The sequence below is a fragment of the Schistocerca serialis genome, chromosome 10, assembly GCF_023864345.2.
Source record: "Schistocerca serialis cubense isolate TAMUIC-IGC-003099 chromosome 10, iqSchSeri2.2, whole genome shotgun sequence".
Taxonomy (NCBI): Eukaryota; Metazoa; Arthropoda; class Insecta; order Orthoptera; family Acrididae; genus Schistocerca; species Schistocerca serialis.
Genome location: NC_064647.1, coordinates 44,947,147 through 44,974,217, shown reverse-complemented (window position 1 = coordinate 44,974,217; position 27,071 = coordinate 44,947,147). Strand labels below are relative to the sequence as shown.

Here is a 27,071-nt window from a genome sequence, read left to right as displayed (position 1 = left end):
CATCCATTGATGTGAAATGGAGTAACATTCTGGGTCATATCTGGATGTACACATAAAGTATCCATTATATAGAAAAGAACTGTGAGAGTAAATCTGGTGCCCATCCTCAGACTTCATGTACACAGCTGTTTAAAAAATTATACACAGTAACAAGAGCCTCACGTATGTTGAGTATTTTATGACCTTTTGTTGTGAAGAGCTAGTCACATTTGAAAGTAGCAGCACCCTTAAATAGGCACAAAAATGTCCTCCACTATCTCCAATATTACCTTAACCCTTGCACAGAAAGTTGCAAAGTATGCTGCAACAAAAATATTTGATCACCTTCATGAATTAAAGTTGCCGGTAAATAATAAAAGTTTTAAAAACCAATTGAAAGCCTTTCTATTTGACAACTATGAATTTCTGAATGTGCTTGGGTTACATTTCTCAAATTTTGTTGTATATTAAGATAAAAAATCTGGTTACATAAATGGTCATAATGTAGCAGTGTTTCAACAGAGAAAATGATGTGTCTTATTTGGAAACTATTGATACGTTCCAGGTCACAGTTGAGCTGTTGTGAATGTGGTTCATAGAACACGCAAAAAGTAAAGTAAACTACAAAGGATGTTCTGAAAACACATTTCTGTTTGAAAAACAATGACGAAACTTGATTGCCAAAAACAAACACACCATGGCATCAAAAACTATACATCTTGCACTATTTTTTGACATGGTCACCACCAATATTAAGACATTTGTGATAGTGTGCAATCAGTTTGAAGAAACCACTCTGGTAAAACTTGGTGCCTCAGGATGCAAGAAAATTTTGCACAGCCTGCTGCACTTCAGCACTGGTTTGGAAGTGACATCCTGAGACTAGATGGGGATATATGTAGGCATTCTCACACTAGTCCCATGTACCCATTCACACCGGATAACAGCACACATTTCCATTGGCGACCACATTGTCAGTGCACATCTGTCTGCCATCGTGGTAGGTGCTCTAATAACCTCAGCTATGCCAGTTTACTGCTGTTCTCTCTTTTCTGGTGCTCTGTGCATACGTTATTCTTCCTCCACTGGCACCCCTTCTCTTTCTAAACTAGCAATGGATGTCAATTCGTATGGCACTTGTTTGTGTCACCTGGTGTACCATGTTCTCTTTCAAAAACAATGACAAAAGTTGCTTTTGGAACATCCCTTGTATATCTATATACTAAGATGGCAAGGTATTTTGTAGGTGGTTCTTTAACAGTTCCACTCATAGATGAAGCTTGGCAAGAATGGTTACTTGCATGCCTTTCTCCATGCCCTGCTGTAAGTTTTTATTTCTGCAGTCTCTTCAGCAGATATATATGGTGTTCAAAAGCTATGTGAAGATTTTGTCCTGATAACTGAGTCTTATATTTTTGTAAATATATTTCATGGGATTTTGTTATCTTATCAGTATACTTTACCCGTAATTTCCATTATTATCTTCCACAGAACAGACAGGTGTGTAACCATTTCTACTATCCCTTTCTTTTGCACAAGTTTAATGGTCCCTGTTAGTCCAACCAGTTTCGGATCCCACAGAATTAAGCAGTACTCTAATGTATGGCATAAGTAGTCTCCTTCTCAGCCAAATTGAAAATTCCTGGTGGCCAATCGATGGATTAAATCTTGCCATTTGTTTTACCTAAGACTGAGCTTATCTAGTAGTTCAACTTCATATCTCTACAAGTTGTTGACGCTCAGACAGTGGTAGGACAGGTCTGACTTTTGCTGTGACTCATTAACCCCGTAGTGCAACATTACTGCATTTGTTTGTATGAGACTGATATTTTGTTGAAAACCAGCTGGACGTTCCTACAATTCTTTATTGAATGACTGTTTGTCATAGATACATCATTTGCTAAAAGCTGAGCCTGCAACTAATACTATCTGCTAAGCAATTAATGTATTACATGAACAGTAACGATCCTATTACACATCCATGAGGATACCAGGTATGAAATTCAGTAACTGTAGATGCTTCTTTATCCATTCATGACATGTTATGACTGTCACATTCATGACTAGGTCTCCAAAAAAACGTACTGAGTCAAAAACTTCGGAAAAGTGTCGTAATACCAAATCCAAGTTATATCCATAACTCTCACAAGGAAAGTAACCCAGCTGACATGGCTTAACCCATATAGAAATAGTTTTTATGTCTGGAGAAGTGTCTTCTCTGCCACTCATCATTGTCATTTATCTGTGAAACTGTGCATTTGTGCTCAATCAATGATCAAAGGTTAACAAATTTGAATACTGCAGAAGCAAAAGTCACAGAAGGTTCATAAGAATCATAAGTGATTTGGCAAAAAATATTAACACATGCAATATTTAGTATTATATTTCTCAAAATAGAACTTCCATTTTGGGCTATTTCAATCATCTCCTTGAATCTCCACAGTCACATTTCAGTTACTAATAGGGGAAGATTGTACAGAAACCCAGCAGCATCTATGTTGGGGAATATGAGTCTTCAAGTACTGCATGTTGTTTCAAGCAAATATTTAGCTTTTTCCATATGATATCTAATTTATGAAATGTATGCTTCTGTAGTCATTGCTTCATTAACCTTTGAACATTGGTAGTGTTAAAATATTATGGTATATGGATAAATAACCTTAATGGGTGGTAGACCATCCTTACCTCCTTATTTTAAACTAATTTTTATTCAGTGTTAGTCATCCAAGCTACTGTGGTTCCATTGTAGGAGTATCACGTATTAAGAGTACAGGATAGGTTTCACATCACTCACTGTTTAGGCAACCCAAACTCATTGCTGTAGAGAAGGTCACTTTGTCTCAAATAGGCCATTTGTAGTAATTCTGTGGATCAGTTCTGCTGTTTATTTATTTATTTATTCATTTATTACAATTGGTGTGAACTATGTTCAACAAATAATGGTTATTAGGAATTCACTTGTGGATTTTATGTAGGACCCAACAGGGATTAATCAATAAGTTTTCACAACTGCAAAAGTTTCATTTATAAAATTATCTCATCTATTATGTTGAGTTGGAATGTATTTTCCGGTCTTTGGAGAATGTTCGGGAGCTGTGGCCCTTTCAGTTTACCAACCACTGTGGCTCAGTGCTGACTGATTTGGTGTTCATCTGCACCCTAGTGTAGTATCACATGTTTGACATTATAGTGCAGTGGACAGTGCAGTTGAAATAATAAAGAATGTGAGTAAGAGTGTGACAGGAGAGTGGAAGGGCTAGTTGATTAAGTGGTTTATACTTAACAACCTTTATTAAAACAAATAAATTAGAACTAAACTTAATCATGTCCATGGTTTCAATTAAAAAACACGTTGAAGGTAGTTTAGGGGCTATGGCTGCTTAAGAAAACAGAAAAAATAGCAGTTGTCCCCAACTACCAAAATTATAACAAAAACCTTTAAGAATTTGGCACAACAATACTGAAATTAAAAACTTACATTAAAACTGCCGTTGGCACCGATATAAAACAGAGAAACAATTTAACATTCAGTCATTTTACAGATATGCAAATTGAGAGATTGCCTTCACCACCTTATTCTACAGAAACTCTTCAGATATCCTCTTGAGTAGCTGGGAGTTACATTAGGATGGCTGTTGATATGGCCACATAGGTTGGTCCCATCACATTCGGCAAGACTTCCAAAATCATCCAGGGTAAAGCTTTTGCTCTATACCAGCAGCCCGGTTGCTTGTCCAGTGTCAGTGTCCCATCAGTTCAGCCACAGCAATCATTCTGTCTGCCAGTCAAGTACTCTCATGGCCGGATGTCACTCCGTGTGGCCACTGCAAAATTAAAAACTTTCGCAGCTGGCAGCTGCAGAATGGTGCTTGTGTCCATCACAGCACATACTCCTGTCTCCAAAATGTCTAGATGAGGTAGGAGCTTCCTAGTGAGGGAACTCGAGAAGACAATATTAGTGCCACCACTGCACGGGGTACTACAGTTAAAATAAATTGCTAAAGGTCCTTTTCTTTAGTGTTGTTACATCTCCAATTAAGGATAAATTGGAAGATAGCATGAGTAGAGGTAGTGAAGATCTACCCACACCTTGCTTAAAAATACAGATTGTAATGTACATACATAATATACATAGGAGATGATGATTTGCTCACAGTTGCACCAGTTCATTGAACACTATTACTGAACATAGGTTATCAAAACAGTTGCTCCCCTTCTTTATACAGGCTTAAATTCATACAAATCACTTATTACGTTTTCTTACATCATTAGTATTGTGTTTAACTTGGGATAAATACACCCAAAAAAATTCAATTACAATGTGGGTTTTTGATGCGAAGGGTGACTGGAGTTGCAAACAGGAGCAGTTGTACCATCACCTTCAATCTGGGCAACAACTTCATCATTATTTTATCTTTCGCTTTACTGACTGCCTGAAAGCTCTGCAGCCAGACTCTGTCACCCTGTTTGAGGTGAGTAGGACATCTCCCCTTGTTATAATTCTGGGCTTCTTGCTCTTCAAATTAGCTCTTGTCCTCTTCCAATAGTCTCAGATCTGAATTGTATCACTTTTCTCAGTTAACAGTGGGTTGATTTATCACAGATTTTCTAGTGGCATGTTGGGCTTACATGTGAACGTAAGACTAGTGGGATCTGTTTCTGAGACTCATGTACCATCATGTTGAAGGCAAAAGCTAACCATTGAAGTGAATAGACCCACCAGGAAAGGTCTTCATATTGGTGTGCTATGTGGGCAGAACACAAATTGCGGTTGAATCATTCCTCAAATGATGGGTTAGGACAGTAAGGCATTGTAGCAGTATGTGCAGTCCCCCTTTCGAAACAGGAACCCTGAAACAGTCTCGACTTGAATGATGCAGCATTATCAGAGACTAAATATTGCAATTCCCCAAGGGTACCAAACAAGGACTTCAAGCAATTTATAGTGCCATGTGATATCACAGCTCAGAAATAACCAGCAAAAGCAGGTAAAGATATCCACACAAATTAGTATGAACCTATTCCCGACTTGCTACTGCAGAAGATTGTCTACATAATTTATGTATAATATCTGCGTGGGTGACGTCACTATTTCAGAAGCCAGCAGTCACTTTGTGCCGTGTACTCAGCATTTGGTTACTCACTGCACAGACTTTGCTAAACTGTACCCACCCCTTAATTCCCTTGTCTGTGATCTGCCATATAAAATTTTCCTGAATTTTCAGTTGTGTTTTAAATATTCCTAAATGGCTACTGACTAGCAACTCTCGGTAATATTTACATAGTAAAGATACTACTCCAGGAGTGAGAGATGAAGCTATTTTGTCCTGTTTACTTCCCCTGACTGGACAGCTCAAAACATTTACAGTTAAACAGTAGGGCTTAACCTTTTCTCCTCCCTTTATCATCTCTTTAATTTCTTGTAACCTAACATTGGAATCCTGATGTTCTGCACTGTCTGTAAACAACCACAGGAGATAGGTGAGGATAGCCACAAAGAAGTCTGCTTTGTGCTTACTGCCTCCTTGAAATGTCCACTCACTGTATGATTCAATATCCCCTTTCCCAACATAAAATTATGTTTGTCAGCAACAGCTTTATACCCTCCACTGGAGGTGAAGATCCGAATTGCTTCTCTTGCAATACACCCCATCCACCTTGGTCGTCCCCGTACCCAATAAGGGCACGGTTATCACTTTCAACAACCAATGGATGGTACTCCCGGGATGTACGGATTTTCTGCAAAGCAAACAATACAGCCAACCTTTCCAGTCTGTAAACTGAATATAAAATTTCTAATCTTGGAAAACTGAGGGAGGTGTACCCTATCAGTCTTCTCCTTGATGTGTTCTAATAAAAGAAGAGGTGCTACACCTGATATAGAAGCATCCAGGGTATAATCTACCCTGAGAAAACCCTGACCCTTCCCCCTCCTCTTCTCTTGACCTTTTGTCCTGCTAATTGATTTATGACACCTCCTGCAGATAATCCACCCTTCTGAGAAATCCCCACCCTTCCCCCTCCCCCTCCTCCACTCCTCTGTGGACCCCATTCAAATTTCCTTCCTTTCTTTCTCATTTAACTCAGTGGACTAGCAATCTGGGCAAAGTTAAGTGTGAATTTTTGGAAAAAATTAATCATGCCAATGAACCTTGCCATAGCCTTGGGACACTTGGGTGGCAAACAGTTGTGCACAGTCTTAAAGCAGCTTTGGTCAACAGTAATACCCTGGGGAGAAACTGTGTGTGTGTGCCAAAAATGACGTCTGTGATTGTGCAAACTTTACCTTAGTAGGTTTGACTGTGAGCCACTGACTTATTACACACTAAGGGTCTACTCACCTTAACATCGCCCCTATTACTGGCCTCTAGTCAGTCAGAAATCTCGCTTTTCTTTTGCTGGATGCCTGGACAGTCTCATTTGAAATGGTCAGGACTCCCACATCTAAAATGTGTACATGGCATCCTGTTATGTATAAGGCAGCCCTTTCTGCCTCCTATAGGCACCTTTGAATCCTGTATCCCGGTCTCGGCCTTTAGATTAGATTAGATTAGATTAATTATTCGTTCCATAGACCCATGAAAGAGGGAATCCTCCTGGGTGTGGGATATGTCAGATAAACACATTACAAAAATGTAATTAGAAAAACTTGAGTTTAATTAATTTTAATGATCCTCAGTCAATAAACAGTAAAATTATGTACATTAATTAAATTAAACCTGTAAATATTAGAAGTTTAAATACTTACATCTGCTTTCATTAAATCCATAATTCCGACTTTTTCTAGTTTCTTGGCTATTACAACCAAGTATTGTCAAAAATTAAAGTATAATAAATTTTCATTAAAATGGTCTACTGCACTTGTTGAGAAACTCATGGATGGAATAGAAGGAGTTGGCCACCAAAAATTCTTTTAAATTATGTTTCAATTGTGCCTTGTCTGAAACTAAACTCTTAATGGTTGCTGGTAACTTATTAAAAATATGCCTTGCTGAATACTGGACTTCTTTCTGGGCAAGAGTAAGTGATTTTAAATCTTTATATATATTGTTCTTATTCCTAGTATTGATACTGTGTACTAAGCAGTTAGTTGGAAAAAGAGATGTATTATTTACAACAAACTTCATTAAGGAATAAATATACTGAGAAGCTGTGGTTAATATGCTCAGTTCCTCGAATAGGTTTCGACATGATGTTATTGGATTTACGCTACTCATTACTCTTATTATACGCTTCTGTAGTCTAAAAATTTGTTCTCTGTTTGTGGAGCTGCCCCAAAATATGATACCATATGACATAATGGAGTGAAAATAAGCAAAATATGCCAGTTTTTTTTATGTTTATGTCTCCTTTGTCTGATATCATTCACATTGCAAACACAGACTTGTTTAGGCACTTTAGCCGTTCGTTAGTATGTTTCTCCCAACTGAATTTATTATCAAGTTGCAATCCCAAGAATTTTACACTCTCAACTTCTCCTATCGGAAACTACTTTTCATGTGTCAGCTAACAAATTAAATGAATTCTTCTCTGCACCTCTGAATACCAGCACGGCTGATAATTACCGTCCACAAGAATCCCCAAACAGGATAACTAACAACGATACCTTCCATCTAAAACATGTAACAACAAATACGGCAAGAAAAGCAATAATGAGAATCTCTTCTGATGCAATAGGCAGTGACAGTATCGGTATAACCATGATTAAGAATGTTGCCGATATCTTAGTACCTGTCTTAACTGACATATTTAATTTTTCCCTCGTGAACGGAATACACCCCACTGCATGGAAAAGAAGCTTAATTCGACCCATCCCTAAGATCGAAAACCCGCAACTGCCTGCTGTTTCCAAAGCACTTGAACATATTGTTCATGACCAAATCACTGAACACTTTCATGAATTCAGCCTATATGACAAATTTCAATCCGGTTTCCGTAAACATTAGAGCACAAACACTGCTCTAATTAAAGTAACTGATGACCTGAAATATGCCATCGACAATCGAAAGGCAAGAATATTGACGCTACTGGACTTCAGCAAAGCTTTTGACACTGTTAACTTTGACATATTGCTCAGAAAAATGCAACAGCTTAATTTCTCTGATAGTGCAATGAGATGGTTTGAAAGCTACTTAAAAGACAGACAGCAATGTGTTGTCTGCGTAAATGAAAAATCTTCCTGGAAACATATTTCCTCGGCAGTGCCACAAGGATCAGTCTTAGGACCACTTTTGTTTTCTTTATATGTCAACGATATTTCGTCGTTTCTGTCTTCCTGTAAATATCATTTCTATGCCGACGACCTCCAGCTCTACCTAAGCGTCAGACCTGAAGATGTAAACACTGCAATCGCTCAGATGAATGATGATCTGTCTTCAGTAGTGACATGGGCGAAAAACCTGGGGCTTAAACTAAATGCAAAAAAGACGCAAGTAATCTTAATAGCCCATCAGAAAGTAATAAATTCAGATTTCCGCGAACGGCTACCTCCTATTCTGCTTGACGGTACTCCAATACCATATCAGAAAACAGTGAAGAACTTGGGTGTAACTTTGGATGAGCATCTCAACTGGGCGGAGATTACAGTCGCAGTGTGCCGAAAGACGTCTGCTTGTCTCTATGCTCTCAAAAAGTTTCAGAACATATTTCCACCGGACTTGAAACGCCAGCTCGTGCAAGCACTCGTTCTACCGAACCTCCACTATTGTGATGTGATTCAACAAGGCATGAGTAGTGAAAACAAAAGACGGCTAGAGCTAACCATGAATGCCTGTGCGCGTTACACCTGCAACATTCGCCGATATGATCATGTTAGTGCTTCATACTCCGAGCTAGGGTGGCTGCGGCCGGACAAATTGCGTGACTACCACACTCTATGTCTACTTCACTGACTCCTCATCGCGCAAGCACCCCAGTACCTTGCTTCAGAGATTAAAAACCTGTCATGCCATCATAATCGAAACACGAGGTCACTCTTATTTGGTATCCTAACTGTGCCCACTCTCAAAACAAAAACTTTTGCAAACTCCTTCTCAGTTGCCGCTGTCCGCCTCTGGAACAAACTGCCCCTTACCTTGTGCAAAATTCAATCTCCTGCTGCTTTTAAGAAGAAGTTGAAGCATTTCCTACTATCATCCTCATAAAGTTCTCCACAAAATTAATGTACAAGGGCAATCCTCTCATCTGTCAAATAGCAAAGCTAGCATCTCCTATCTTGCTCCTGAGATGCCTTCCTCTTCATCTATCTCTATTAGCCACGCAATCTTCTTTTCCTTTGTATTTCCTTAATTATGTTTCATCATGTCTCTCTATTCTTCTCCTCCCTTCACCATGAGTCTCCCTCATACTCCCTGCTGCCAGCACTCCTATCTAAAATCTGTCTCTTCAATAATGTCTAATTATAACAGTACTTATGATCTAAGAATATAAACTCTATATGTATGTATTTTTCCAGGTGTACCTTTCTAATTGTTTATTTCACTTTTTGTACTAGATGTAGTTTAACATGCCTACTAAAACATATGAATGTAAAATAAGTAGAATGCCTGGTTAGATGTAAGAGGGGGCCTGATGGCCCTAATCGTACCAGGTTAAATGAATCAATAAATAAAAATAAAAATAAATAAATATTTCCATGTCGTCATATTTTATACACACACCAGAAGGAAATCTGTTGGAAGTTCTGAACTGCATATAGTGGGTCCTTTCAAAGTTTAATGACAGTGAATTGGCTATCAACCACTTATTACTGTCAGTAAAAATTTGATTAGCTGCCCTTTCTAAATTTATATTTGATTTACTAATAATTGCAATGTTTGTATCATCTGCAAATAAGGCAAACTTGGCATCTGGTAATGTAATAGATGACAGGTCATTAATATACACGAGAAATAGTAGTGGACATAGTATGGGACCTTGGGGAACACCACATGTAATTTCTTCCCGGTCAGTTGATGTCTGATTGCCTACTACTGAAGTGTTACGTAATGACACCCTTTGTTTTGTATTAGTAAGATATGGCTGAAACCACTTTGCAGTACTACCAGTGACGCCATAATATTTTAGTTTACTTAAAAGAATGCTGTGATTCACACAGCCAAATGCCTTTGAGTGGTCACTGAATATACCAGTTGCCTCTAATTTGTTGTCCAATGAATTAAGGACATTTTCACTCTAAGTGTAAATAGCTTTCGCAATATCAGAACCCTTAAGAAACCCAAACTGTGACTTTGACAGTATGTTATTTTCATTAAGGTGCTTAAGTAGACGCTTGAACATAACTTTTTCAAAGAGTTTTGAAAAAGTTGGCAAAAGTGAGATTGGTTGGTAATTTGACGGCATTTCTTTGTCCCCTTTCTTGTGGAGAGGTATAACTTCAGCATATTTAAGCCAGTCCGGGAATGTTCCTGTGACAAGTGATTGATTACACAAATAATCTAAGATATGACTAAGCTCACATGAACACTCTTTTATTAACTTTGTTGATATGTTATCATAACCACTAGAATGATTTTATTTCAAGGACTTTATGATGGATTCTATTTCTTTGGGTGAAGTAAGTGTCAATTCCATTTTACTGAGATTGCTTGTGTGCACTGGTCTCAGATAGTCCATTGCATTATTTACTGAACCTGACAACCCCATGCTATCAGTAACAGAGACAAAATACTTGTTTAAATAGTTTCCAACACAACATGCGTTCGTTACCAGGGTTTCATTTATTTTTAGAGCTATTTGTTCCTCCTCATTTCTGGTCCTACCTGTCTATGACTTAACTATATCCCATATTGTTTTTATTTTATTGCTGGATGTATTTATCTTCTTCTCATAATGCAGGTGTTTAGATTTCTGGATAATCTTCTTCAGTATTTTAGAGTAATTTTTGTAATGAGCTATAATGTTAGTATCAAAGGTGTCCCTATGTATCAGATGGAGTTTCCTTTTTGTCTCACATGATATCTTTCAGATTCATATCTGTGTAATGGATCGTGTACACACATGTCTGCCTTGTAAATCCATGAATGAGTTGGCCTCTCCACAAACAACAACCAATGCCTATCCTCTGGACTTACCCCTTCAACCTCTGCTTCACTCTGTGGTAAATATAATGCCTTTACTACGTGAATAATATCCCGCATGTACTGCGCTAACAGCTCACTGTTTTCTTATACCCACCAGTAGTCCCTTTGCACTAATTCCTGCAGTATCTACAGAGAAGGTATCAGTTTCTTACACAAATAGCCCCAAAATTCACTAAGGCTACACTGTGCTATTCTAGCTGTATTATCAGAACACATTAACTGCCCTGCATGCTTTGGATATAGCAACTTATAAAAGTGTTGTCCTGTCAATCCACAGTTTTCATCTTGTTCCTGTAACTCATCTAGTGACCACAATAGGTGCTGAATCTGACCTAAAGTGTTGACTGACAATTTTCTACACTTGTAACAACCCAAGTGAAAAATTAGGTAAATTACCAAACAAATTAAGGCACCATCAGTCTGCTGTATTGTCTCGATATATACTGCAGAATAAGGGATGTGGCCGGAGTTACATGTGATAATCACTGATGGCCGTTGTCAAAGATAAAAACTTATTTATTGATTGTCATCTTGAAACTGTCCGCCCCAGTAGCTGAGTGGTCAGCGTGACGGATTGCCGTCCTCTGGGCCCGGGTTCGATTCCCGGCTGGGTCGGAGATTTTCTCCGCTCAGGGACTGGGTGTTGTGTTGTGTTCATCATCATTTCATCCCCATCTGGCGTGCAGGTCGCCCAATGTGGCGCCGAATGTAATAAGACCTGCGATATGGCGGCCGGACCTGCCCCGCGAGGGGCCTCCCGGCCAATGACGCCAAACGCTCATCATCATCATCATCATCATCTTGAAACTACCTGGCAGATTAAAACTATGTGCCGGACCGAGACTCGAATTCAGGACCTTTGCCTTTCGCGGGCAAGAAGCTCTACCAACTGAGCTACCCCAGCATGACTCACGCCCCGTCCTCACAGCTTTACTTCTGCCAGTACCTCGTCTCGTACCTTCCAAACTTTGCAGAAGCTCTCCTGCGAACCTTGCAGAATTAGCACTCCTGAAAGAAAGGATATTGCGGAGACAGTTGGTAGAGCACTTGCCCGTGAAAGGCAAAGGTCCCGAGTTTGAGTCTTGGTCTGGCACACAGTTTTAATCTGCCAGGCAGTTTCATATCAGTGCACACTCCACTGCAGGGTGAAAATCTCATTCTGGAAACATCCCTCAGGCTGTGGCCAAGCCATGTCTCCGCAGTATCCTTTCTTTCAGGAAAGCTAGTTGTGCAAGGTTCGCAGGAGAGCTTCTGCAAAGTTTGGAAGGTAGGAGACGAGGTACTGGCAGAAGTAAAGCTGTGAGGACAGGCGTGAGTCTTGCTTGGGTCGCTCAGTTGGGTAGAGCACTTGCCCGCGAAAGGCAAAGGTCCCGAGTTTGAGTCTCGGTCTGGCACACAGTTTTAATCTGCCAGGCAGTTTCATATCAGTGCACACTCTGCTGCAGAGTGAAAATCTCATTCTGGAAACATCCTCCAGGCTGTGGCTAAGCCATGTCTCCGCAATATCCTTTCTTTCAGGAGTGCTGGTTCTGCAAAGTTCGCAGGAGAGCTTCTGCAAAGTTTGGAAGGTAGGAGATGAGGTACTGGCAGAAGTAAAGCAGTGAGGACGGGGCGTGAGTCGTGCTTGGGTAGCGCAGTTGGTAGAGCACTTGCCCACGAAAGGCAAAGGTCCCGAGTTCGAGTCTCGGTCCAGCACACAGTTTTAATCTGTCAGGCAGTTTCAGAATGCACATTCTGCTGCAGAGTGAAAATCTCATTCTGGAATTGTCATTTTGTCAAAGACAAAAACTGTTTGGCGATTCTTCAGAGTTACTATCCAAATGTTGCTAAGTTTCATGGTCTCTACTTTCCTATTACAATTTTGCCTATGTTTATGTATTTCAATGGCTTCTCTCCATAACTGTGGATAATAGTTCATTGTTGTAGATAAAATTTTTGTTTCAGAAAACTTCACTCTGTGATTTCCTGGCTGAAGAGCATGTCCTGTTAAAGCCAATTTGACTATTTTCTCTAATTTTCAAAGACTTTTGGGTTCCTTTATCCATGTATCCACGCTTCTCTTAGATGCTCCAATATAAACATGTACACAGAATTTTATACATGCCACATGCTAATAGAGGAGGGCGTTTATCCACAGATCAGAGTGCTTGACGTATTTTCTTTGTTGGTGTAAAAACCAGTCTGATGTCATGTTTCTGTAAAATCTTTTCGATCTGATCTATTACTTTTTTAATAAAAGGCAGAGAAACTGTATTTTTCCACCGTTGTTTTTTATGCTTGTCCTTCGACCTTCCATTATTTAGTCATAGAATTCAGGTTACTTCTTTCCCTGAGTAGTCATTTTTCTCGAAAGCCTGCTGTAGATGTTTTAATGTAGTGTACAGGTATTCCAGCGTGCAGATCCTTTTGGCTCTATTGGCTGCTGCCAGTTTTAACGTAAAACATGTGCCAAACAACACATAGCCCACTGTGTGGTCCATGGTGGTGTCAGTCTCTTGAGCATGTTGATATGATTGTCCACATTCATCTCATAAGAGCTTAGTACACACTGCTTCTATGCTTCACTTGAATTTTATCTTGCTTTCTCATTAGGTGCAATGCATCAGTCCAAATGCCAGGATGATAGCAGATAGACGACTGTACATTGTGTTGGTACCTTTACTGCCTCCATATTTGGTATTAATATTAATAATTTATTCATCTAAGAATCATTTTACTCTGTTGATTTGCTGCCGTTCTGCTGCTCCCCTTTTTTTCATAATCAAATCTCTGAAACTGTTACTAAAATAAATGGTGAGACATCATAATTGTTGCATTACTTGATCTGTAATTCTGTCAGAGACAGCAAAGGACTTGGAAGAGCAGTTGAATGGAATGGACAGTGTCTTGAAAGGAGGATATAAGATGAACATCAACAAAAGCAAAACAAGGATAATGGAATGTAGTCTAATTAAGTCGGGTGATGCTGAGGGAATTAGATTAGGAAATGAGGCACTTAAAGTAGTAAAGGAGTTTTGCTATTTGGGGAGCAAAATAACTGATGATGGTCGAAGTAGAGAGGATATAAAATGTAGGCTGGCAATGGCAAGGAAAGCGTTTCTGAAGAAGAGAAATTTGTTAACATCCAGTATTGATTTAAGTGTCAGGAAGTCATTTCTGAAAGTATTTGTATGGAGTGTAGCCATGTATGGAAGTGAAACATGGGCGATAAATAGTTTGAACAAGAAGAGAATAGAAGCTTTCGAAATGTGGTGCTACAGAAGAATGCTGAAGATTAGATGGGTAGATCACATAACTAATGAGGAAGTATTGAATAGGATTGGGGAGAAGAGAAGTTTGTGGCACAACTTGACCAGAAGAAGGGATCGGTTGGTAGGACATGTTCTGAGGCATCAAGGGATCACCAATTTAGTATTGGAGGTCAGCGTGGAGGGTAAAAATCGTAGAGGGAGACCAAGAGATGAATACACTAAGCAGATTCAGAAGGATGTAGGTTGCAGTAGGTACTGGGAGATGAAAAAGCTTGCACAGGATAGAGTAGCATGGAGAGCTGCATCAAACCAGTCTCAGGACTGAAGACCACAACAACAACAACAACAACAACTTGATGTTGGAGCACAGAACTTCTCCATGTCTGACATCTGCACCACGTGTCACATTGCAGTGAGGCAAACAGTTTCAGTTGGTCTGTATGTGGTTAGAGTGTATTTACCTATTTCTGTTTATTAACTTTGTCTCTAACTGTGAAAGAACTGTAAGTAAAAATACATAATAGATCAACATAAATACATAGTGATATTTCATCAGTTGACTGCCTCCTAACTAGAATAATTCTGTTGTTAGTCGCCGATCTTTCAAAATGCCGCCGTGCAGTTACATGCGTCCTCTACATGCAACGCTGTCTGCCAGCCATGCAGCAGCCGCGCCACCTAAGCGGCCAGCGAGCCAGCGGCCGCTAGACTTGGACTCAGTGCTGATTTGACTGTTACAGTGTACACACGTTTTACTTTGTTTACTTGATCTGCGACTTACATGTATTGTGTCGTCCTACAAATATATTTGTTCAACTTGACGTTGTAACAATTGGTGACGAAGTAGTGAATTTTTCTTTTTTTCATCGTTGACTCACAGGTTTCCATGGCTACTTTAGAGCAACTATTGCAAGGTCTCATTGAACAGCAAATGCTGATCACATCTGCAATTTGTGATTTCGTCGCGGCGTCCAATGCAGGGCGTCTCTCGTCGTTGTCTCTACCTCCTTTTCCTCCTTATGGATAGACGGCGGAAGAATGGTCTGATTACGAAAAACATCTTCGACAGCACTTCTTGGCATTTCATGTCGTGGACGACCAAACATGTAAGTCTCTGTTCCTTTCATGGATTTCACCTCAAATGTATCAGTTGTTGTCGCAGTTGGCTCCTTTGAAAGATCCTGCGTCTTTGTCCTTTACTGAAATGTGCTCACTTCTGTCCGTATATTTTCAAAAGCATACACATGTGGTAGATTCTCGTGCTGCCTTTTATCATTGTCAAAAACAACCGAATCAATCCTATCATGCTTGGGCTGCTGAACTTCATGGCCTCAGTCGAAAGTGTCAATTTGTTACTGACGTTCACAAAGAATCCTACACCAACTCCATGGTACGGGATGCTATTATCCGATCGGTGCCCGACAAAGAAGTTAGGCAACGTGCCCTTCAGTTGGCAAATCTGACTCTAGATGAAGTCCTATCCATTGCTCAGTCTTTTTAAATTTCTTGCGCCGCTGGAGCGCAAATAGAGGTATGGGATGACCTCGGGGAAGTACAACCTTTGTGCGCTGTTGACGAAGCATGCTGCGTGTCCCCACCAGCCGATGTGGCTGCAGTATGCTCCCAAGCGCAGCTTCGGCCTAACCATAAACAAACCTCTAAGAAACTGAAGCAAAACCCACCGCAACTTCCTTCATGTCCGCAGTGTTTTACGAAACATTCATGGGAGGATTGTCCCCAACGTTGGGCCGTGTGTTACACATGCAAAAAGAAGGGTCATGTGTCATCCATTTGCAATTCCGACCGCATACCTGACGTTCATGAACGTGACGCTGATTCTGCTTCTGTGTTGTCTGCAATGGTACTTCTTCCCTTTCAGGGAAGTCATTCCTCACTGTCCAAATCCTTGGTCGGGATGTTCGCATGCAGGTGGATACTGGTTCTGCTGCCACTATCATCAATTATCAGACATATCTTCAGTTGGGTTCTCCAGTCCTATCACCTGTCACTAGGCAATTACGAATGTACAATAAACAGAAGATTTCTCTCGTGGGACAATTTAATGCTGAGATTTCTTACAAATCTGTCATTCGCGCTGTTCCCATTATTTGTGGTCGACCATAGTAATGCATAGAATTTTTTTGGTTTCGATACCTTTCGCGTTTTTGGGTTCTCCATAGATGACTCTGTCAATGTCGTCTCTGATGCTATTCCTTATGCTCACTTGGATTCCTTGTCGACGACATTTTCGTCCCTTTTTTTCTCCTGGGTTAGGCCGTGCAAATGACTTTGAAACTCATATCACGCTCAAACCCACTGCTCGGTCTAAGTTTTTTCAGGCTTGGCCCATTCCTGTGGCCCTTTGTGATCGGGTCAAATGGGAGCTGGATCGTCTCACTGCTTCAGGGGTCTTGCTTCCTGTCACTTCCAGGGAGTGGTCCTCTGCTGTCATTGTTGTTGCTAAGCCCAATGGTGATATTCGTCTCTGTGGCGATTTCAATGCCACTGTAAATGCTCAATGCCTCATCGACGCTTACCCTATGCCCCGACCAGAAGAATTGTTCACTAAACTTGCTGGAGGCCAGTATTGTTCTAAACTTGACCTGTCAGAAGCTTATCATCAACTTCCTCTCGACGCTGCTTCCCGGCAGTTCCTGGTCCTTAATAGGCCTTTCGCCCTCTATCAATACCAACGATTGCCATTCGTGGTTGGCAGCACCCCTGCTCTCTTTCAGCAATTCTTGGAACAATTATTGCTCCCTGTCCCTGGGTGTATAAATTACATGGACGACATTGTTGTCACTGGATCCACCACTGAAGAACATCTTCAGAATCTCCGCACACTTTTTCATGTCTTACAGACTGCCGGTCTTAAGTGTAGTCTTTAGAAATCAAAATTTTTTTCAGGCATCTATCACGTACTTGGGGTTTCAACTCTCTCGGGATAGTATTCGTCCGCTTCAGCAAACTGTCGCTGTGATCGACGCCCTTCCTCGCCGTACATCTGTTAAGGAACTGCAGGCCTTCTTGGGGAAAATCGCATACTATTACAGGTTTTTACCATCTGCAGCTTCGGTGACTCAGCCGTTGCATCGCCTGTTGCATAAAAACGTGCCCTTTCACTGGTCTGCGTCATGCAATGCGGCTTTCCAGAAATTGAAGAGTATGCTGAAACAGGCCCTGTGTCTGGCTACTTATCGACCTGGCCAACATCTTGTTCTTGCCACGGATGCCTCTGGATATGGGGTTGGTGCAGTCCTTGCACAAGAGTTGACTGAAAATCGTGATTAACTTAAAAATTATGATGGCACATTTACTATGTATATCAAGCAGAAATTTGAGAGATTTTTCAAACACTATTTCTGAAATCCATTATGTATCATTTCTATTTTCAAATCCATCATATGTTTTACCAATAAGTGCAGATTATGTCTGGGAAATTTCAAAATTAAATGTCCTGCTACTGTGTCACATTTGCAGTGTGGGTTTCGATGACAGTGAGTGGTAACATAAATTCTGGTAGACAATCTATTACTTTGGATATGAAGTATGTAAAATTTATTTTGCATTAGCTTGAGAAGGGAGAACCCTTGCATGTGTCAGTTTCTGTTTATATTTAGGAGTACTTCAACAGTTCACCCATAATTTTCCTGTCAGTAGTGGGTTGTCTGACCAGTCCGCATTTTTTGGGACACAGAATCTGATTTATCAGTTTCTGCTGCCTCCCGTTATACTGCTCTGCACATCCATAAATTGGCAAATAAAGCGTATATGAAAAGAAAAGAGAATCATTTTTATGTTTGGCCTGTCAATTTCTAGATCACACTCTAGTTTTGAAATTATAGAAATGAACTATTGTCATTGTTTTGCATTGTTTTGAGGGAGTTTATTTTTTCTTCTGCAGTATTCTAGACATTGTACGTAACTGTTCCTTGTAGGGATTGTATGGAAAGTATTTTTTTTTTTTGCGTTAGTCACACTTTGTTTCTTTTCTTACAACAACATGGCAGAGACTAAGCAAGAGTATTTTTTGCTGGAACACTCAGACAGCTACAGCTCGACGTCAAGTTAAGGTTGTTGTTGTTGTGGTCTTCAGTCCTGAGACTGGTTTGATGCAGCTCTCCATGCTACCCTATTCTGTGCAAGCTTCTTCATCTCCCAGTACTTACTGCAACCCACATCCTTCTGAATCTGCTTAGTGTATTCATCTCTTGGTCTCCCTCTACGATTTTTACCCTCCACGCTGCCCTCCAATGCTAAATTTGTGATCCCTTGATGCCTCAGAACATGTTCTACTAACCGGTCCCTTCTTTTTGTCAAGTTGTGCCACATGCTCCTCTTCTCCCCAATTCTATTCAATACTTCATCATTAGTTATGTGATCTACCATCCAATCTTCAGCATTCTTGTGTAGCACCACATTTTGAAAGCTTCTATTCTCTTCTTGTCCAAACTATTTATCGTCCATGTTTCACTTCCATACATGGCTACGCTCCATACAAATACTTGCAGAAATGACTTACTGACACTGAAATCTATACTTGATGTTAACAAATTTCTCTTCTTCAGAAACGCTTTCCTTGCCATTCACAGTCTACATTTTATATCCTCACTACTTCGACCATCATCAGTTATTTTGCTCCCCAAAAAGCAAAACTCCTTTACTACTTTAAGTGTCTCATTTCCTAATCTAATTCCCTCAACATCACCCGACTTATTCGACTACATTCCATTATCCTCGTTTTGCTTTTGTTGATGTTCATCTTATATCCTCCTTTCAAGACACTGTCCACTCCGTTCAACTGCTCTTCCAAGTCCTTTGCTGTCTCTGATAGAATTACAATGTCATCGGCGAACCTTAAAGTTTTTACTTCTTCTCCATGGATTTTAATACCTACTCCGAATTTTTCTTTTGTTTCCTTTACTGCTTGCTCAATATACAGATCGAATAACATCGGGGAGAGGCTACAACCCTGTCTCACTCCCTTCCCAACGACTGCTTCCCTTTCATGCCCCTCGACTCTTATAACTGCCATCTGGTTTCTGTACAACTTGTAAATAGCCTTTCGCTCCCTGTATTTTACCCCTGCCTCCTTTAGAATTTGAAAGAGAGTATTCCAGTCAACATTGTCAAAAGCTTTCTCTAAGTCTACAGATACTGGAAATGTAGGTTTGCCTTTCCTTAATCTATTTTCTAAGATAAGTCGTAGGGTCAGTATTGCCTCACGTGTTCCAACATTTCTACGGAATCCAAACTGATCTTCCCCGATGTCGGCTTCTACCAGTTTTTCCATTCGTCTGTAAAGAATTCGCGTTAGTACTTTGCAGCTGTGGCTTATTAAACTGATAGTTCGGTAATTTTCGCATCTGTTAACAAATGCTTTCTTTGAGATTAGAATTATATTCTTCTTGAAGTCTGAGGGTATTTCGCCTGTCTCATACATCTTGCTCATCAGATGGTAGAGTTTTGTCTGGACTGGCTCTCCCAAGGCCGTCAGTAGTTCCAATGGAATGTTGTCTACTCGCGGGGTCTTGTTTCGACTCAGGTCTTTCAGTGTTCTGTCAGACTCTTCATGCAGTATTGTATCTCCCATTTCATCTTCATCTACATCCTCTTCAATTTCCATAATATTGTCCTCAAGTACATCGCCCGTCTACAGACCCACTATATACTCCTTCCGCCTTTCTGCTTTCCCTGCTTTGCTTAGAACTGGGTTTCCATCTGAGCTCTTGATATTCATATAAGTGGTTCTCTTTTCTCCAAAGGTCTCTTTAATTTTCCTGTAGGCAATATCTATCTTACCCCTAGTGAGATAAGCCTCTACATCATTACATTTGTCCTCTAGCCATCCCTGCATAGCCATTTTGCACTTCCTGTCGATCTCATTTTTGAGACGTCTGTATTCCTTTTTGCCTGCTTCATTTACTGCATTTTTATATTTTCTCCTTTTGTCAATTAAGTTCAATATTTCTTTTGTTACCCAAGGAGTTCTACTTGCCCTCGTCTTTTTACCTACTTGATCCTCTGCTGCCTTCACTACTTCATCCCTCAGAGCTACCCATTGTTCTTCTACTGTACTTCTTTCCCCCATTCCTGTCAATTGTTCCCTTATGCTCTCCCTGAAACTCTGTACAACCTCTGGTTCTTTTAGTTTATCCAGGTCCCATCTTTTTAAATTCCCACCTTTTTGCAGTTTCTTCAGTTTTAATCTACAGTTCATAACCAATAGATTGTGGTCAGAGTCCACATCTGCACCTAGAAATGTCTTACAATTTAAAACCTGGTTCCTAAATCTCTGTCTTACCATTATATAATCTATCTGATACCTTTTAGTATCCTCAGGATTCTTCCATGTATACAACCTTCTTTCATGATTCTTGAACCAAGTATTAGCTATTATTAAGTTATGCTCTGCACAAAATTCTACCAGGCGGCTTCCTCTTTCATTTCTTCCCCCCAATCCATATTCACCTACTATGTTTCCTTCTCTCCCTTTTCCTACTCTCGAATTCCAGTCACCCATGACTATTAAATTTTCGTCTCCCTTCACTACCTGAATAATTTCTTTTATCTCATCATACATTTCTTCAATTTCTTCATCATCTGCAGAGCTAGTTGGCATATAAACTTGTACTACTGTAGTAGGCATGGGCTTCGTGTCTATCTTGGCCACAATAATGCGTTCACTATGCTGTTTGTAGTAGCTTACCCGTACTCCAATTTTTTAAATTCATTATTTAACCTACTCCTGCATTACCCCTATTTGATTTTGTGTTTATAACCTTGTATTCACCTGACCAAAAGTCTTGTTCCTCCTGCCACCGAACTTCACTAATTCCCACTATATCCAACTTTAAGGTAGAGTCGATTATATGGCTCTGGAAGAAACATTAAACTAAAATTTAGTTTTTTTGGTGGGAATACCAAGTATACTAATTGCCGAGGGCACGAGATTATGTAGAGCCATCTCTGCATTTGTAATTTGGTGCACATTATAGATAAAACATTTTGATGGTGGTCATGACATGACTTGTGCATGAATGCACACTTGGGAGTAACTCCTTTTCAATTTCTAAACAAATGGGAGTTTCGTGACAGTCGCAGTAGTGCACAGGACCTCTGAAGCATCAAGAAAGAGGTGAGTGTGTCACATTGAAACTAAGAGTTTATCTCGGTTTCAGTTGTAACTTGCCAGTAAATGTGATTGCTGTAGGGTTCTTCCTGGTGCATCTAGATCACATGCTTGCTCGTTTATTATGTGATATGTGTTGGCTTGAGATGGCAATACAACAGCAGCAGAAGGTGTTTTGCGTTCTTCATCTCAACAGATACAGTTTAGTGCAACTATGGCATATGGTTCTCACATTGTGCCATTGACTTCCAAAATCTCCTGATCCCACAGTATAATATTTATTTTTGTGGGTTTTTTAGTAAGACTCTAACTATGCACCTTTGCTTCCAATGACTTTGGATGAACTGCAACACTGCCTAGCAACAGCATTGAATGCTGTAACTCCAGACTTGCTTGCAAAACTATGGGACAAGTACGACTATTATCTTGATGTTTGTCATGCTTCTGGTGGAGGGTACATGGAATATTTGTGGTAGTAATGAAAAGTTTCATAAATAAACATAATTTTATAAAGTATTCGGAGATTTTGTGCACATGCGTGTAGAAGACAAAACCTTGCAAAATTATAAATTGGTCTGAAAACAAAACTTTTGTCACCTAATGTAAGTTGAAATTCACCTTAAGTTTCCACCTTCATTCATGTAGAAGATATGATCTTGTGAAATCTGATGACTCTTTTGAAATGTTAACATATTTTTATTTTTCAGGAGTGATTTTGCGGCTATTATATGTCTGCACTTTATATCCTCTCATCTTCTTTTTTATCAGTTATTATGCTGCTCAAATAGTAAAAGTTATCTACTACTTTTTGCATCTTGGTCCTATTCTAATTCCCTCAGCATCAGCTGACTTAATTCAACTACACTCCATTATCCTTGTTTCACATCTGTTGATGTTCATCTTATAAAATCTTTTCTAGATGTTATCTTGTCTGGTAATTTAATCTTCCAAGCTCTTTGATATCTCTTACAAAATCGCAACATCATCAGCAAACTTTCATGTTTTTAGTTCTGGTCACTTAATTTTAATTTATTGAATTTATCTCTTGTTTTATCCAAAAATTAAATTTCTCGTTGGCTTCCTTTACTACTTGCTTAGTGTAAGATGGAATAACTTGGAGTATGGCGTACATCCCAGTCTCACTACATATTCAGTTGCTGGCCTCGTTTCATGTCTGGTTTTTGTTCAAGCTGTAAATATGATGTGACTTCCAGAATTTTATTCGTGATAAGTTCAGAATTCCAAAGAGTGTATTCAAGACAATATTGGCAAAAACTTTTACTTAACCTAAATGTGCCTTTCTTACCTCTACCTTCAAGGATAACTCACACAGCCAGCATTGCCTGTCATATTCCTACATTTCTCCAGAGCTCAAATTCATCCGCTCCAGTATAGTCTCCTATCAGTTGTTCCATTCTTGTGTGCATAGAATGTGTTACCATGAGTTACAGGTTTTATGTTTCAGTAACTCTCACACATGTTAGCAACTGCCAAAGTCAGCATTTAACATAATGTGCTCATCAAATGTAACATAAGATGACACAGTAATTTTTCTTATCCCTGTCACAGGTATCACCAAACTTGACATACAACTGGTAGACAAAAATTATAAAACACCAAAAACACAACACACTACCATGCCAAATATGGTGTAGGAAAACAGTTGCATTCAAAACAGCTTCCATTTGTCTCAGTATGGATAAATTGAGGTTCTGTAAGGTTTTTACGAGAATCTTATACCATTTTTTGTGCAACTAGTTTTGCAAATTCAGGCAGTGACAATGTAGAAGGATAGCGATCATGCACCCTTCAAGAAAGAGACCATAAAGGCTCAATAATATTGAGATCTGATGACCTTGGTGGCCTGGGGAGATGCAACAATTCATCTTTGTGTTGTCAAAATGAGTCCTGGACGATGTGAGCTCTGTGAACAAGGGCCCTGCTTTGTAACATAGCGTCACCACTGGGGAACATTGTACCACAACATGGACCTGGTCAGCCAAAATGATCACATAATCTGTGGCAGGAACACAACATTGCAGAGTAATCATGGGGTCCATGGAGTACTGTTTTATGGCTGCCCAAATCATCATCGAACCCCCTCCGTGTTTCAGACTTTCGGCATAAACTTGACCAGAAATTGGAAACCTATGAAACAAGAGTCATCCAACTGGGTCAGAGAGGTTACTTCTTTCAAAGAGAGTAGCAGTGTCTGTTGGACAATCTGACTATGTACTTTGTTTGAAAAGGGTGGAAGCTTGCCTGCCATATAGTGGAGGCAGAATTATTTAAAAAGGATTATGTAATATTATGTCTTGAGAAAAAATTTTGAGGAAATGAGATGATTCAAAATGCAAGAATGAAAAAGCCAATTTTTAAGGTAATCCATTTTTTTAATTATTTGTGACTACCGTGTTTACTCAAATCGAAGCCGCACTTTTTTTCTGGTTTGTGTAACGCAAAAAACTACCTGCGGCTTAGAATCGAGTGCAAAGTAAGCGGAAGTTCTGAAAAATGTTGGTAAGTGCCGCCACAACTAACTTCTGCTGTCGAATATATGTAACACTACATAGGCATGCTTTGCAGGCACAAAGATAAATACTGGGGCCAAAACCTCTGCTTTTTTCCTTCGCCCCGAGTTTTGACCACTGCATTTTCATACATTATCCATCGAAGTAAATAAAAATTCCGTATTGTTCATCTTCGAATGTTGCAGCGTTTCAATGTACTGTGAAAATCTGACTGGCAAGACTGTTAGAGATGTTTGTCAATATGGCCAACTCTACGTTCTGAATTTTTTCCTACCTGTGAGAAGAGATGGTTGCTAATAGGAGCTTTTATGAATTGCGAATCACATGCAGTATTCTCTTCACCATAAGAATAATACGAATATAAACATTTTGCCACATATTCTTTCGTGTTTGCTGCTATCTCATTTAAATTCTGTCTGCCTAATAAACTACGAAACTAGAGTGAGACAACAGCAAACGAGGAAGAATATACATATCATTTCATGTTTATATTCGTATTATTCTTATTCGTAATAGTGATACAGTCAGAAATGAAGCACGGCAATTGACTAGATTTTTAAATCTAATATGACTCTAATTTCTGTGCAGAATGTAATGTACTAAAGAGGCATCTGCAAAGATTTTCAAACGGAGAAAATGTTTTGCTAAACTCTCGTTCAGAACATCTTCTATCATACGCAGTCTATTATTTGGTTCTTGTTGATCATTATCAAAGAAAGCAGCAGTGTAAGTAACAACAAATAGCAGACATAAGCAGACATCTGCCTGTGTTTGTATATGTGTGGATGGATATGTGTGTGTGTGTGTGTGTGTGTGTGTGTGTGTGTGTGCGCGCGAGTGTATACCCATCCTTTTTCCCCCTAAGGTAAGTCTTTCCGCTCCCGGGATTGGAATGACTCCTTACCCTCTCCCTTAAAACCCACATCCTTTCGTCTTTCCCTCTCCTTCCCTCTTTCCTGATGAGGCAACAGTTTGTTGCGAAAGCTTGAATTTTGTGTGTATGTTTGTGTGTCTATCAACCTGCCAGCACTTTCGTTTGGTAAGTCACATCATCTTTGTTTTTAGATATATTAGTGTTATAAAGTTTTTTCTGAAAGTATTAGTCAAGAGTGCAATATTATATGGAGGTGAAACATGGACAATAAACAGCATATATAAGAAGAGAACAGAAGCTTATTAAATGAGATATTACAGAAGACTGGTTAAGATTGGGTGGGTAGATAAAGTAAGTATTGTTGAGGTACTGCATAGATTCGGGGAGAGTAAAAGTTTGTGGTGTAGCTTGACTAGAAGAACGTATTGGTTGCTAGGACGTGTCCAAAGGCATGAAGCAAAAGTTAATTTGTATGTGACATCTAAGAATTTTAGACAAATTCTGAGGTTTGACAGTAGTAAGTGAGTTCAGATGGATGTAGGTTTCAATAGATATACTGATTTAGAGAGACATGCACAGGGTAGGTTAACATAGAGCTGCTGCTTCTTTATTATTTTATTTGTTTGTTTATTTCATGCAATTTTATGTTTTTGCTATGATTGTTCTCTCATAATAACCACACTACCTGAAAGCAAAGAATTATTTTGCCACTTCTGTGTGTTGTAGCAAGCCTAGAATTAATTCAGGCGGAGGTTGAGCCATTACAACAGTGCACATATAATATTAGTTTATTTCACTATAACTCTTTAATATAGAATACTTAGACTGAGCGAGGTGGTGCAGTGGTTAGCGCACTAGACTCGCATTAGGGAGGACGATGGTTCAAATCCGTGTCCAACCATCCTGATTTAGGTTTTTTGTGATTTCTGTAAATCACTCTAGGCGAATGCCAGGATGGTTCCTTTGAAAGGGCACGGCCGACTTCCTTCCTCATCCTTCCCTAATCCAATGAGACCTATGACCCCACTGTTTGGTCCCCTCTCCCATATCAACCAACCAACTTAGATGCATTAAGTGTTGACTTGAATGACAATATATGTTTATAGTTGGTTCAGAGTAAAAAAAGAACTGTTTATATGTGACTACTATACACTGATTAATGATACAGGCACAGCTGTAAGAAAACTGTGTTATTGTGGGGGACTTTGTGAAAAAGCCATCTAGATTGTTTAACATATTTCTTTACTTATAATGCTGTATTGGCTGATGCCATGATATGGTCAAAACTTGAAAACTGTAAAACAATGTCCAGTATCCATTCCAGTAAAACATCTGCGTAAATGGGACATTATTGAATGTGACATTGAAAATTGTTTTTCAGATTTCTAAGTTTTGACCTGACAAGAGCAGTAACCAAAATGAAATTAAAATAATGAAATATGATAAGCAATCTAAACGAGTTTAATCTCAAAACAGTTTTCCTTGACCATTAAACTGTGTCAGCATTGCCAGTTCCTAAATGTTGATACTACGTTCCAACTATTTATAAGACAGGCTACCCATTGTATGCTCAGTTTCCCTGTTGAGTGTCATGCTGAGTGATGTGGTGCACATTCACATTCTTTCTAGTGTGGGTATACTACCATTTGACATTCCATTGACGTCCAGGGGATTTGGTGATAATCCAACGTTAATGGCTTATCTTTAATGTGTTTGAACAGCTGTGTTATCTGACTGTATTGTACTTATGACACAGTATAAATTTTGTGCGTGATTCTTGTGTGGTATGATCACTTCCACAAACACATTTGTTAAAAGAAAACAAAAGGAAGTGAGCTGATCATTTCTTTGTGCTTTTGCTGGAAAGTTTGTTATTTCCTGTCCCTCAGCTTATGTAGCATTTTCTAACTGTTTCAGGAATATTCACCTTCAGATGATATTCCATGGCCTAGCACTCAGGATAGTGGGAAAATGGAGGATGAGGAATGTGAGGAGGATATGGAGGATGCAATGAGCGAGGGCGATGGTGAGGTGAGTTATGTTCCGTGTGACCTGTCCACTGCTGGTGTGTTGGTGGCAGCCATGTGAGACTAGTAAGGGCAAATTGCTGCCTGTGGAGTGTTAGATTTGCTTGTGAATGTTATGGAAATAAGTGATTTGGTGGGGAGGAAAAGATGTTACAGCCATTGCTGTTTAGTTCTTATATTGATGTGTACAGAGTGT

At 39.5% G+C, this 27,071-nt stretch overlaps 1 protein-coding gene across 4 annotated transcripts in view; it reads left to right on the top strand.

The window, feature by feature from the left end:
- LOC126424958 (uncharacterized) overlaps positions 1-27,071 on the top strand; it is a 140,693-nt gene that overhangs the window by 22,512 nt on the left and 91,110 nt on the right. For all 4 annotated transcript variants that reach the window (XM_050087827.1, XM_050087830.1, XM_050087828.1 and 1 more), the window contains one exon: positions 26,766-26,879. In XM_050087827.1, coding sequence (XP_049943784.1) covers positions 26,766-26,879 — 114 coding nt within the window. The remainder of the gene's footprint in view (positions 1-26,765; positions 26,880-27,071) is intronic.